This window comes from Zootermopsis nevadensis, unplaced genomic scaffold (genome assembly GCF_977971745.1).
Source record: "Zootermopsis nevadensis isolate Lab colony 2312 unplaced genomic scaffold, Znev_1.0 Znev_ptg000021l, whole genome shotgun sequence".
Taxonomy (NCBI): domain Eukaryota; kingdom Metazoa; phylum Arthropoda; class Insecta; order Blattodea; family Termopsidae; genus Zootermopsis; species Zootermopsis nevadensis.
The window spans coordinates 13,170,772-13,185,379 of NW_028259153.1; the positions used below are offsets into that span (position 1 = coordinate 13,170,772).

The 14,608-nt window shown below is 39.0% G+C and overlaps 2 protein-coding genes across 2 annotated transcripts; both read right to left on the minus strand.

Annotated features, from left to right (window-relative positions):
• Positions 1-418: 418 nt before the first annotated feature.
• Positions 419-4,032, minus strand: LOC110841428 (uncharacterized). Its single transcript, XM_022086966.2, has 4 exons — positions 3,964-4,032; positions 2,528-2,622; positions 2,133-2,230; positions 419-1,327 (listed from the first exon to the last, which is right to left on the minus strand). The coding sequence occupies exons 1-4, from the start codon at positions 3,973-3,975 to the stop codon at positions 426-428; spliced, it is 1,107 nt and encodes a 368-aa protein (XP_021942658.2). The 5' UTR covers positions 3,976-4,032; the 3' UTR covers positions 419-425.
• Positions 4,033-5,342: 1,310 nt separating this feature from the next.
• Positions 5,343-12,494, minus strand: LOC110841442 (uncharacterized). The gene is made up of 3 exons (XM_022086991.2): positions 12,478-12,494; positions 11,470-11,603; positions 5,343-9,393 (listed from the first exon to the last, which is right to left on the minus strand). The coding sequence occupies exons 1-3, from the start codon at positions 12,492-12,494 to the stop codon at positions 5,495-5,497; spliced, it is 4,050 nt and encodes a 1,349-aa protein (XP_021942683.2). The 3' UTR covers positions 5,343-5,494.
• Between the last annotated feature and the right edge of the window lie 2,114 nt (positions 12,495-14,608).

The following is a 14,608-nucleotide window of genomic DNA, read 5'->3' on the forward strand; positions in this document are numbered from 1 at the left end:
TGATAATTCAATTTTGTCTATCATTCTCTTTCTTCGTTCCTCTTCAGTTCAAATATGCATAACAATTTAAGAATACGGTGATAAATGTATAAATGATGTTGCTGAGCGGTAATAAGACTAAATGACAGATAACGAAAGGTTCAAAATCTGTATCCAGCTTCTCGCGTGATAGAATTGGGTTCAACTGATTGACCTTTCGGGCTTGGAATGTAAAATTTGGTATGGATTTTCAGACCTAATAAGCAGGCATATATAGTTTGTATGAAACATTGGTTTTTCTGTGTTCGAAATGTCGAACATTGCGATGAATGGGAATTCTGTGGTTATGTTTCACTACATTCATGTAGAAGGATTCGGTATCGCTGGAACTAATGCACAGAACACACGGGTGAATATTTCTTTATTAATTTAAAATAAACTAGAACTTACATCGTGTAACGTTGTCGCGCTGTTTCCAAAGCCCTGATGACGCGATCAGTGATGTCACGCAGTTTTCTTTCCGGAGGGTTTGTCAGGAAGATGTAAGGAACACGCTTGTGTTTCTTTATTGACTTGATTATCAGCAGCAACACATAGGCGACAAACACAATTCCGGCATAGAGTGGGATATAGAACAGCTTGCGGCCAATGCGATAGTGGCCCACCACTGGGTCCTTCTTTGGTGGTGGTGGTGGGGGTGTTGTGGTGGTTGTGGTTGTTGTGGTTTCTTCTATGTGGTGAAAGTACTCGTACGAATCATAGGAACTATCGTGGTAGTCGAGGGGGCTGTGGTCCTGGGGTTCATGATAATGGTCTGCGTGCATATATTCGTGCGTGTTCTTACTTGGAGGTGCTATCTCATCTGGGGATGGTTTCCCCTGGGATAATTCATGACTGTAAGGGGACATATCTTGCGGTGGATTCCCCCCGGGAATTTCTTGTGGTTGGGAGTACATAATACGTGGTGGCTTTACCTTTTCTGGGCCAAGTTTGTATGGATATATCCGCGAAGCGAATTGATGTGATTCTTCATGTTTCGCCCGATCAAATGCGGTTTGTTTATAAAATGAACTTTGCTGTAAAAATTCATGCGATCTGTTTGGATGGTTTTGTTGTGAAAAATGGTAACTGGGCGGTCCTGTGTTTGAGGCTTCTGGTGATGACAGATCGTAGATTTCTGGCCTTCTGTATCCACTTGATGTAATGTGTGGCTGTTTTATCGAGTGACTATAGAAGTCATCACTCAGTTGATGATGACTAGTTGACGGTGAGAATCTGTTTTTCGTGTTTTCTAGATAACCAATTCTGTTTTCGAATCTGGAAGTGTTTCGGTCATCACTCTGCAAATCTGAAAAACATACATCATTATCACGACACAGTAGTAAGATTGTTTGAATTATTCCATCTCACTTGGGGTCTTAGGCCCTAATTACCTCTTACGTTTGATTTAGAGCCGTATTTATTTCACGTATTCCTCCATTTTATCATTTACCACTAGAAATTGAAATACTCGATAGAATTTTTATAAGAATATCAGTGGCATTTATAATTTGATAGGCTGGGGTGATATCGCCACGCTTGCAAATATAAAATAGATTATTTTGTGCATTTTCTGCTTCCTGACGAACATAACACATGTCATTTTGAGCCTTACCGCCTATCTTATGGTCCCCTAGTAATTATTAAGCATACACAATGAACGAAAGATCGGAGACAAAAGGATTAAAATAACAAGCAAGCGCCCACCCAATTAAGTAACAATTTTAGGCCTGCGGGTGGTTAGATAGTTCTGCACAAAATGTTTTCTTCAAGTAAGTTATTCACGTTAAATTATTAAGCTCCCACAACAATTAACGAAGCAATGTGTCCGTCGTTACTGAATAATCGAGAACCAACCAGATTGGCTGGTGAAGTAGCCTCTTTGTCGGTAGGTCCTTGTTGCAATCTCAGTCGAATTACCGTTAATTCTTGCGCGTTTTTCCTCAGTTTCTGAGACTCTCCAGAAGATTCCTTGAAGTAGTACGCTACGACTGCATCCTTCCCAGTTTTTGGGGTGCTCACTATTCATAAACACCTTCTCATCTTATTCAACAATGTAACCTCTGCAGTGAAAACGTAGTTGTTAAATAATCCAAGTAGTGTGCATTACTCACTGTTTGTTGGAGTGACAGCTGTAGTTTGAATTCTCTCGTCAGAAGATTCAATATGGCTGCGGTCCGTTGTGACGTCACTGACATGTGACTTGCCAGGACTGAAACAGACGTGGTTAGTTCTGTAAGACAGTTTTGAACAGCAGGTTAAGTTAGAAACAATGTGTGAGGTCTTATGGGGGGCCGCCATGTAGTACTATTGCTGGTACGGGACCAAAAAGTGTGAAGCTGAGATGACCACCAACTGACAAGTTTTATATGAAAACACAAATTGATTAAAGTGTATTACAGGAACAGAGAGATCCATTGTATGGCACCAGATGGAAATGGGTGGTTAGCTTCAAGATGTGCCAGTTTCCACCGGATTATTCAGTTTTAAGTTGTTTGAATTTACTAACCTTGTAGCCCTGTTGCTGCCTGCAGCGTAGACGGGCGCAAGGAATATTGCGAGTCCGCCTTGCAGGCAGACCACCAGCAAGGCCAGCAAGTTTGGCTGTAACAGAAGTAACACAACGGCTAGTTCTTGCAAATGTAAAGCTTTGAATTATCTTTGACCCACAATTATTTTGTGAGATGACAAGGAGTTTGTGAGATTAAAACTATGTACGTTAAATATCAAATAAGTAACAAACAACTATTAACACTATAAAAAAGACAGTATTGCCATACGCGTTTCAACCTCAAGAGGTCATCATCAGTGGCATCTGGGAAATCAATTAATTTAACCAGTGCAGTATCGTTTGAAATAACTTTTGTGAAACACCTTATTTATTTCTAAATTCAGTTTGAACCATTTGGTTAAATGAATTGATTTCCCAGATGCCACTGATGATGACGTCTTGAGGTTGAAACGCGTATGGCAATACTGTCTTTTTTATAGTGTTAATAGCTGTTTGTTACTTATTTGATATTCTAATACACTACACGGTATGCAAAGTTTTAAGATTATGTACGTTCAGGGAAAGGAGGACTTTTTAAATCGCGTTTTCAACGAATTTACAGTGACGTGCCTATTAATTCCATAGGTTTATGATAATGTTATGTTACAAATCCATCGTCTAAATATTTTGAAAAGAATACATTTCTGAAACCGGAACTGTTTCCTTCCTCAGGTGAGGATTGCCAGATACATACGAAAGAAAATAATCCCCTGCTTCTTCCGGTGCTACTCTAAGGATCTCCTCCCCTCAACTTAAGACACTTGGGATATGTCCCTGAGAATCAGTGATGTGTTTGAGGTGATGGCACGCAAAGCGCTGCGTAAAATCAGACAATAAATCAACATAGGTAGTTCACGAACCACTGTTTTACGAAGAGGCACGTTAAAATTCAACGGGAAAGGATTTATTTCGTATCTTAAACCCTCGCCCTCGTTCTCCATTTTCTCTATTCATTTAATGCGATTATATCACCTTTATACCCTGTAGTTCTATGCCACTCCTTCCACAAATCAGCCACTTCTAATCTTCTGATATTGTATTCCTCCCCTTTGCTCACAACCACATTTTCTGTTTGAATTTCTTAAATTGTAACTGTAAGTATCAAAGTTTCTGAACTACATTATATAAATATTTAAATACATAATATTAACACACGTAATTAAAATAAAAATCTAAAACAGTTTATAGATAAAAATCACACGGAATATGTCGTTACTGGGTAAAGACGGAAGGGTCAGACGCCTACGTGTTGCATCATTTCGTTTTTTGCCGAGACCCTGGCTCGTTTAAATACCTCCTCTGTGACCGAAAGTAATTAACCGTACATCAGACTGGTTTTATGCAGTACATAATTTATATATTAAATTGTGATAATTAAGCGTACACTCACTCACCTGTACTATCATTGCAGATACAGGAACGGTCTGTTCCGCGCTGTGTCTGGTAGCTCGTGCATCGCCATGAGTCTGGGCAGAATTTGTGTACATAGCGGGTCGGTTGTTTCACACTTGTACGCCTTAACAGTTCCATGGCCTGTCTTCAATATCGCAAGCGTTATCACCATTGACTGATCTTGCATCTTAAAATTCAAATTTTCTGTACTCCAATTTAAAATACAGTCTTCTCCAAAAGTGTTCTTGGGGTTCTACACTTCTCATTGGTTTATACATCGGAGATGAAAACGCGGTGTTGATCAAGCTAACTGGTGCATCACCACGTGACATAAAACCACAATTATGTTGACAAATCTGTTGAATAGTGGAGATATTACGCTACATAAAATTTATAAATAATTCTTTTAGTTGCAATTTTTTAAACATGGATAGGCGATTATGAAAAAGAAAGTTTAAATGACTGTAGATTTCAGTGTGATCTGTATTAATATGTTGTACGTTAGCACCCGTTTTCTATACGATGAGCTATTTCTTAGTGTTTTGACACTAGAATTCATGCTATTGTATTATATTTAATTCATATGTAATAAACCATCCGAGTACAACAATTTATATACCCTTGTTAGTATCTCGAGATATTTCGACCGTAACGAACCATTTTCAGGGCAGTTTATTAATTAAACCATTACCTGTAAAGGTATTACAGCATGTTTGATACGTTCAATTAAAAAATTGATTTTATTTGACAAACCTATTTGACACCTTATGCTAAAATAACAGTAATGACACAGGCAAATAGTAATATGGAATTAAATGGGTCTAAACTGTAGCGTTTAGGAAATGGAGCCAAAGTCGTAGACAGAGCATAACATTCTTAAAATAAGTTAGTTTTTGTGTAACCTACGACATTTAACATAAGACGCGTCCAAGTAATTTCGAACTCTCGGAAATCATTTTCATTACCTGCTGTTCAAGACTGAAGTTTTGTTTTTCATAGACAAATACGCATCTGCTACTTAATTTTCGTATCAATATGTTAGGTTCCCACCTGATTCCACTACGTACTGAAATAAAAGGAATTCAAATGGATAAGCGACTACAATCACAAGAAAGGGCAGTGAATAATATATAACAGAGGAAATAAGTATTTTCCTGAAATCCGTTATAACTTATACTTGTCGTGTATTTAAGAATGTTAATGATGTGTTCAGAGAAGCAAGTTATGTTTCTAAAATGACAAATAATAGGGAAATTTATAATATTATTATTATTATATATAATTTTGTTTCTTACATTTTAGAATATAATTTGATTTCGTGTTACTATGTTGCTGCTGGATATTATTTTGGGATAAAGTATAGAACTAGTCTGTTAGAATATATGAATAAAACACATTTTTAATTAAAAAATGGGATCGGTTTATATGCACACAATTAATTGCATCACAATTCACTGGCGACGTTTCTAAATTTTAGTGGAAATGAAACATTAATAAGTGCCGAGATGTTTATTGATTATTGTGTCTGTTTATTTACATATATCGATATTCTGCTGTTTTCAAAGCCTTCGTAACATGTTCTGTGGTATTGTACAGATGCTGCTGCCAGTGGGACTTTAGATGCCTGCTTTGTACACCGGTATAATAATTGTAAGGAGAAATTACTTTGTGCCGTGAAATAGCCTTTAGCAATAAAAGTAGTACATATGCAATGAAGCATATTCCAGCATAGAGTGGCAGAATCCATAATTTTCGCCCCAGATAGTAGTATGTTATCTGTGGTTTCTTTTCCATGGGCTGTGTCTCGTTTTGTGGGGCTCCGTACGTATTATTTGGAGCTGGTGGCGGAGCTCCGTACATGGAATTTGGAGGGGGTGGCGGAGCTCCGTACATGGCATTTGGAGGGGGTGGCGGAGCTCCGTACATGGCATTTGGAGAGTATGGCGGAATTCCGTACATGACACTTGGAGGGGGTGGAGAAGCTCCGTACATGACATTTGGAGGGGGTGGCGGAGCACCGTACATATTGTTTGGAGGTGATGGGGAAGTTCCAACCATATCATTCAGAGGAGGGGAAGGAGCACTAACCGTACCATTTGGAGGGGTTTGGGAAGCTCCGGCCATATCCGGAGCCGGTGGTAGTGCTTCGGACGGAGATGGAAGTTCCTCTATGTGTATGGATGACGAAGGATGGTGGTAATTATACTTAATTATCGGTGGAGGAGCATGTTGTTCATGGTGATCTTGATCATAGAATTGATGATGCGAATGATGTTTGTAGGAATCATGGTCATAGATGTGGCCATGATAATGACTGTGTGTATCGTGGTCGTGAGTGTCATACTCTGGAAGCCCGTATGTATCTTCTGGAGGCAGTGGGGGTGCTCCGAATGTGTCTTTATGTGGATACGGTTTTTCCGCCTGAGATGAAAATTCCTCTGTATGCACGAATGGCGGTGGGTGGTGATATTTAGGTTTAGTTAAATGTGGACGAACGGGTAGTTCATGGTGATCATGTTCATAGAAATGATGGTGTAAATCATGTTCGTGGGGATCGTGATCATAATTGCCGTCGTGGTAATGGCTGTGTGCGTCATACTCTGGATTTCCATAAATATCCTTTGTAGGAGGTGTGTGAGCTCCAACAATATCTTTCGGTGGAGGTGGTGCTTCGACAGAATATGGAGATTCCTGAGTATGTATGGTAGACTGAGGAAGATGATGACTGTGTTTAGTTGGTGGTGGAGAATCAGATAGTTCATGGTGGTCGTGATCATGGAAATGATGATGTGAATGATGTTTGTAAGTGCCATGATCATAGATATGGTCACGGTAATGATTGTCTGTGTCGTGGTCGTGTGTGGCAGACTCTGGAGTTCCATAAATATATTTTGTAGGGGGTGAGGACGATCCGACATTATCCTTAGATGGATATGGTACTTCGATCGGAGATGGAGATCCCTCCGTATGTAAGAATGAGAGGGGACGGTGATAGTTATATTTAGTTGCAGGTCGAGGAGCTGATAGTTCATGGTGGTCGTGATCCTGGAGTTGATGGTGCGAATGGTGTTTGTAGGGGCCGTGATCATCGTAATGACTGTGGGTATCGTGGTCATGTGTAGCAGTCTCCGTAGTTCCGTACGTACCTTTTGGAGAGGACGAGGGATCTTTGGCTGTAGTTTTTGGAGGATGTGGGGAATCTCCAGTTATACCATTCTTTGGTGGTAGAGGACCTCCGACCATATCTTTCTGAGGTGGTGGGGAAGCTTTGACCATATCTTTCGGAGGTGGTGGGGAAGCTTTGACCATATCTTTCGGAGGTGGTGGGGAAACTTTGACCATATCTTTCGGAGGTGGTGGGGCAGCTCCGACCATGTCTTTTGGAGGGGATGTGAGAGGTTTGACCATGTCATTCGGTGGAGATGGTACTTTAGTGGGAGATGTAATTTCCTCGGTATGTACAGGTGACGGCGGATGGTGATAATTATATTTAATTAGTGGTGAAGATGCAGGTGGTTCATTGTGGCCGTGATCAGATAAATGATGATGTGTATGATGTTCGTAGTGGTCTTGATCATAATGTTGGTCATAATAATCACTGTTTATATCATGGTTGTGTGTGTCATACTCCGGAGTTCCGTACGTACTTTCTAGAGGAAGCGAGGAAGCTCCGACATCTTTAGATGTATATGGTACCTCCTCGTCTGCAGATGGGGATTCCTCTGTATGTATGGATGGCGGCTGATGGTGATAATTATGTTTAGTTGGGTGCGGAGGAGCAGGCAGTTTATGGTGGTCGTCATCATGGAAATGATGTGAATTATGTTCATAGGGATCATAATCATAGATGTCTTTATGATACTCATTAAGTGTATCCTGGTCGTGTGTATCATAATTCAGGATTCCATGTGTGTCTTTCGGTGGGGGCGAGGGAGCTTCAACAGTATCTGTGGGTGGAAATGGTGTTTCGGCGAGAGATGGGTGTTCCTTTGTATGTAGGAATGATGGTGAATTGTGGTAATTATGTTTACTTGGTGGAAGAGGAGAAGGTAGTTGATGGTGATCGTGATCATATAATTGATGATGAAAATTATGTTTATGGGAATTATGATCGTAGATGTGATCATGGTAATGACTCTGTGTATCGTGGTCGTGTGTGTCATATTCTGGATAATCGTCGTTTTCAGGAGCTTCCTCTTCGGACCATCCATTTTGTTTGGGTTTGTCGTCTAATGGCGTTAATATATCAGTATCTTTTGTTGTTGTGTAGAGATTTGTGGGTCGTTTATTAGAGTCTTTATTTAATGGAAGTATGTCGACTTCTGTATGGGGTTTGTAAGTCTTGAAAACTGAAGGCTTATCAGAATCGGAATTAAATGACGAAGATTCTGCAGGTGACGGAGGTTTATACGTATTTGTAGGTGATGACATAACAGTATCTGCGTGTGATGGAATTTTGTAAGTATCTCCGATTGATGGAGATTTGTTAGTATCAGCTGCTGACTGAGGTCCGTAAGTCTCCATAAATGAAGTTGCTGGAGGAGGGGGAGGTTTATAAGTGTCTGCAGGTGTTGAGTATTTGTTAGTATGCATTGATAATGGAGGTTTGTAAGCATCCATATGTGATGGACTTTTGTATGTGTCTATATGTGATGGAAGTTTGAAAGTATCCATAGGAGCTGGCAGTTCATAAGTAACCATAGACGATGGAGGCATATGAGTATCCGCAGGCGATGGAGGTTTGTGTGTCTCCTCAAGTGATTTGTACGGTTTATTGTAAAGTTCATACGAACCTAGATGTGGAAAATTTAACTCTGGCTGTTCATTGGATGTCCCATAAGGTTTACTGAGTGGTGGTGGATTGTAAGAATCTGGACCATCGTACGGATCGTTTGATTGCGAGTCTTGATTCGAATTCAGTGCCAGTTCGAAATCGCTTGACTGTGGAATGTAATATAGGGATTCCTTATACATGTCCCTTGGTTGGTTATTTGAATCTTCAGATGTTCTGTTTTCTGTTATTTTTACAGAATTTTTTGAATCCTGAGATCCTATATTTTGCTGTTGTGTTTGGTAGTCGGACAGAGAGGCATCAATTTTGTAGTAATTAGCATTAGTTTTGTCTGAGCTCTCGGAACCATATTTATGAGAACTGGGCGAGTGTGGTTTTGTTGTTTGATTTGATTCCATGGCAGTATCGTAATAAAAAGGATCCAGAGGCTGGCCTGTCATGAAGTGTTTAAACTCCATTGTAGATGATGACTTACTGCCTTCTGCTTGCTTATAGCTAGGGACAGTGGGGCGTCCTTCTGCAATGTAGACAGGATGCTTAAAATACTGCAGGTCGGACGACGTTAGTTTGTGATTGTAAGGCAGGTAGATAACTGGAGATTTGGAAACTGTAGATCCCTTTCTGGAATCTCCATGGCTATCTGAAAACAGGCAAACATCATAAGTTTCGGATAGTAGGTCTGCATTATAATCGTCCGTTAGTAAGTGATTTAAATTTTGAAGATAGCAGTCTTCTGGGTTGTTGCGCCGTGTAGTCTGGTAGTCTGATGATGGAGGCAGCAAGGACCTCTGAAACTTTGGTAAACTTCTACCAAACTACACGGCGCAACAATCCAGAAGACAGCCATCTTCAGACTCACCGCCGTGAAAACCTCAAATCTTACGATTTAATTTTTTACCCCTGCCCCAAGAAAACAGTTTTATTTTACCCTAACTTATAACGGAAACTTTATTTGCGGTTTGTCATATCTTATTATCCTCTTATACTATTCGACGCTAATACTGGAGCCGTCAAATAATCCTTCCACATATATAGGGATATTATGTAGCAGGAAATAGTTTTCAATGTTTCAGCTCGATGTAGTATCTAAGTACTGAAACGTTTAACCATGAAATAGAAATTTTTGGACGTCTAGAAGCTGGTTATGCAACTACAATACGAGTTAATTTGGAATGATTCTTTCAGTGTATTTTATGTTGCTGTTCAAATATGTATGTCTATTGGGAAGCCTGATGTCTTCGTCTCTAAACATTTCTGTAATTTGACCGTGTCAATTCAAGGGAGCCTTTTTTGATTATTCAGAGAAATTATGCACTTCGGAGATGTTAATGTTGTACTTATACCAAGGAAAGGCAGTGCAGAAGCTACAAATAAAATAAAGTAAGTCTACGGAACATTATCTTTATTGAGAAGCTTAAATCGCTCAGCTAGTTCATAACCGTGTTTAGAAGAGCCCGCCATAGGTCCCTAGCCCGAGCTAGATTAATCCAGTCCACAACCTAATATAGCATTTCCATAAAACCCATTTTAATATTAACTTTCTTTCTACACCTAGGTCTTTGAAATGGTCTCTTCCCTTCAGAAATTCTAACTAAAAATTTGCAGGTTTCGTCAAGTAAAAGTTAGAGATTAAAGAGTTAAAGAGGTTTTCACAGACTCCATAATCATCAGATCTCTTGATGTGTATGTTATTTCTTCCATTAAAAATCTCTTTATAACGAAATGTAAAAAAACAAGGCATTTCTTTGTAACCCTGGGAGATTGGAGAAGTTGAATTTTCTAAACGCCAATAATAAATGTGATTTTGCATGTCTGTGTTAAGCCAAAATGATTGTATGCCCATATTCTTGGTAAAACTGCAGGATTGATGTTTCTCCACCACAGCTTCTTCATTCTTCTCGGCCAGCTGGGAACTGAATAACGTTCCAGTGTGCGGGTCTTAGAGGATTACTGGATCGAAACCAGGTTCTCTATTTCTATCTTTCCATTCTGGCCCTCACGTTATTTAAAGCATCCTTCACGTTTCATCCGCGCTCTTCTGGAATTACGCGCACGTAACGTACAGAGATAAATAAAGTATGCATTCAATTCTCCTAAACGAGCGCCAAAGAATATGATCAGGACCAGATATAGACGAGCTGTTTCTGTTAACTGTGTTAACATTCAGAGGCTTGGTAAGAAATTCGAAAAGAAAATAGTATAAAGGACAGTAAAAAGTTAAATATTAACTTCCTATGATCACTGACGAAGCTCCAACGAATAACTCATGATTGAACTAACAACGGTACTTTTAATAAAATTAAAAAAGGGAATTTTTGAGGCCCTTATTAATGTAAGGGCAAAAGCTATTTCGTATATAGATTGTATTTAAGTCAGGAATTAAGCAATATAATAATAGAAGCTCTCAGGTAGGTTAGTGTGAAGAATTGAAATGACCAAACTTCACTACACCGTTGTTATTGTCCAACTGTGCTGGTCCCTTCAGAGTAGAGCACCAGTATTGCACTTTGGCCCTCAAGCTAGAGATAAATGTTTCTCCGAAATGTTGCTTTCTGTCTATGAGTCTGCATAGAAAATTAACTTAGTTTTCGTATGGCTAAAATCGTGTACATGTACATCGTTGTGCTGAGTTAACAGCTAAGCCTTAAACTTTGACTTAAAAATTAAAATCCTATATCTTAAATAATAAATTCAAAGGTCCTTGTCCTTGACTTACCGTGATTCTTTAAAATTGTTTCCGTTCTCATCCCAGGTAAATACATGTAGTTCGGACTGGAGTTGGATGTTCCATTAGAATTCTGTAGATGACTGTCAACATCTGCGCTGTCGGTGCCATTTTGCTTGTGAAATCTGTGAAACAGTTAATTCATGTTGAAGACATCCATACAAAGATGAATTGGGTGCTGTCTGTCGGCAGGACAATAACTCTGACTTATTCAACCAATATTCTTCGAAATTCCTGACATCGCGTCGAATCTACGATTATTGCAATGGGCTTCGTCCGAGGCTGTAGACACGTGGACAAGTTGCTGTGTTGATCATTCTTTACGAAGGCAAGATTCGAAGTTTTCATTGCAGTGAGTCCGAAGATGGCTGTCTTCTGGGATATCGTGCAGTGTAGTCTAACAGAATTATACCGACTTTTAAGAGGTTCTTGCTGTGTCCGTCATCAGGGCAATCATACGCGGTGCAACATCATAGAAGACGTCCATCTTCGTACTTATCGTCGTGAGAACCTCAAATATAACAGAATTTATTACATGCTACTCCAAAAATTTCCAATTCAAAATGTGTCGCTTCTTTCTCGTCATATTTCAACCACTCGCCATATTGTTTTCATTTTCCTGAATGTCCACCACAAAGAAAGCTTCATATTTTGTAAGCTGTGTCATTAGCCTACACAGAATTTCGAGGCCCTACATATAATGGCGCTAGTGCACTTCTCACCTTACAAATTTTAGTGGCCGCCATGTTGGTATTGTTAAAATCAGATAACAGTATGGGGTGACCTCTAGTAGCACAATGATCATACACAAGGTCTAGAAAGTCAGTGACCTATTGGCTAACATTTATTATCATATTTGAATCGTGTGGCAGGCAGAATAATAAAGATTGGTAGCTAATACGATTACTATTTTGAGGGGACGGTTCTTTCTTCTGAACACTAAACTTAACCATTACATGTTCAGAGTTTGAATCTGCTAGAAATAATATTACTACGTACTTGGCATCTGTCTCCATTCGTTTAGGAGCGGTGATACTTCCGGTTCTCGTGACGGTTGCGTAGGTTGGAGCAATTAGCTGAGGCTTAGCGTCTACATGTTGTATCCACATAAAGACAATATGGAGGCTCAGATATAGGAAAAAACCCTGCAAAAATATTATACCAAGAATAAGTACATTTTCTCGTTAGTTATGTCTTCGCTGAAGAATTCAATTAATATCTCATTTCTGATAGTTATTCTTTGTAATTGTGACCATTATAAAAACAAACAATTTTTTTCTGGACGTTTTTGGATTTCGATGTTAATGTGTTGCTAGTTTCGATTACACACGGTTATTAAAGAAAATTTTATGGTAGTTATGAACTCCAAGAACTGTATATTTATAAAATGTTCTAACCTACCGTGTAATTAACCAACATTCTGACAACAAAACCAGAAGGTTCAACACTGTTAATGTATTTTTCTACTTTGTCTTCCACATAATGGTTTAAAAAGGTTTCACGACCAGAATTTGATACACATCTCCGTTATCTATACTTACATGTCCAGTACGTCGTAATCTCACTGATTTCACTTCCACAACGCGAGTGACCTGTATAAATCGAAAATTTTCATTATAAAATAGGCACATACGCAAGTGTCCGCTCACCTAATTTCTCGTAGGCAACTAATTTAATAGAAAACTAAAACGCTGTTTATGAAAAGTTTTGACGACAGTAACAAAGTAACTGGTCACGTGTTGTTTTTCTACGAGGGACTATTTACTTTGTCTTTCAGTGCGTATAAGTCTAGCCGTCCACAATTTCCCTTTCCATCAAAATAAAATATTTTCGGTTGCCCTTAAGGCTTTCTTGTGATATTCTTTTCCTGCTTCTTATCAATCCATTCCGTCCGTGGTAATTCTGTGGTTGTCCCGGAATCGTTGATAGATTCGTTTCTTAACATAATATCGTTCAGAACGCATCATCAACACTCGTCCTCTTACTGTTTAATATTTCCACTCATTTATAAACTTTCTTCTGTTTGATAGCTACAATTACAGCCATGGATCTACTTTATCATTATTCCGTACATTTTACTCGTTTTCACTTCCTCAGATCTCAGATATCAAATCACAAATTGTCATTTTCTTTGGATTGTAATGAAGGAGCCGCGTTGAAAATGTCACAGACTCGTCGCCGAAAATTAGGGAATTTTCTACTTCTGCCAACATAGTTCGCAGTTTCTTGAGCACTTTCCTTCAAAACACTTGCAATTTAATTTGTCCCATGGTTTTACAAGTGACAAAATTATAGCCTACTTACAGCTTTTTTTTAAACAATTTTGAAAAACTAGCCGGGTTATGGAAAATCCGATTTCCGGACGTTGGAAAATTCACCAGTCCTGCTAATACGTCGTTCCATGCTGTTTACTTACCCAAGAAGACATGGCTGTTACGACAAATGTTGCGACTCATCTGACCGTCAGCCCGCCGAACTGGTATAGCGGGGCTATTGTTTCACACCTCCCATTAGAGCTATTAATGGGACCGCATCTTGCACTCCTAATGTCCAGTGCTCCTGGGCCACTCCACAGTTTTATGTGTGTAGGTGGCCTGTTAATTAATAGTAAGTAATTCCAGACTAAGTACAGTGTCGTCTTCTGTTTTTGGTCGCCATGTAGTTTTGTAGGTGGTTACCAACTTTTTGGAGGAAAACATCGCCTTTCAATTTGGAACGGCAGAAGTCAAATGATGCAGGCGACAAGATTTTCTAAAAAGTTTCTAATCATCTACAAGACGTTACAACTCAGAACACATAATGTGCATTTTTAACACCGTGATGACCTTTGTTCTCATAATTGTGGACCGATGTCCTCTGTAGTTGATATTCATATTTTATCATTTTTACTTCATTCATTTCGACGTATTCTCAAAAAGTATCAAGCTCTTCCTAATGACATTTTTTATAGAATGTTAAACTATAACATGTCGGCCAGTCAAAAATTAAGTAACTTTAATTTGATAACTATGATTTATGAGCCGTGCGAAATTTGGTCACTGGCTGTGTCATGAACATATCTAAAAGTGATGATTTAAATACTACCTTGAAGTGAAAAATTTCAATTATGGCAACAGTACAAAACTTTCAG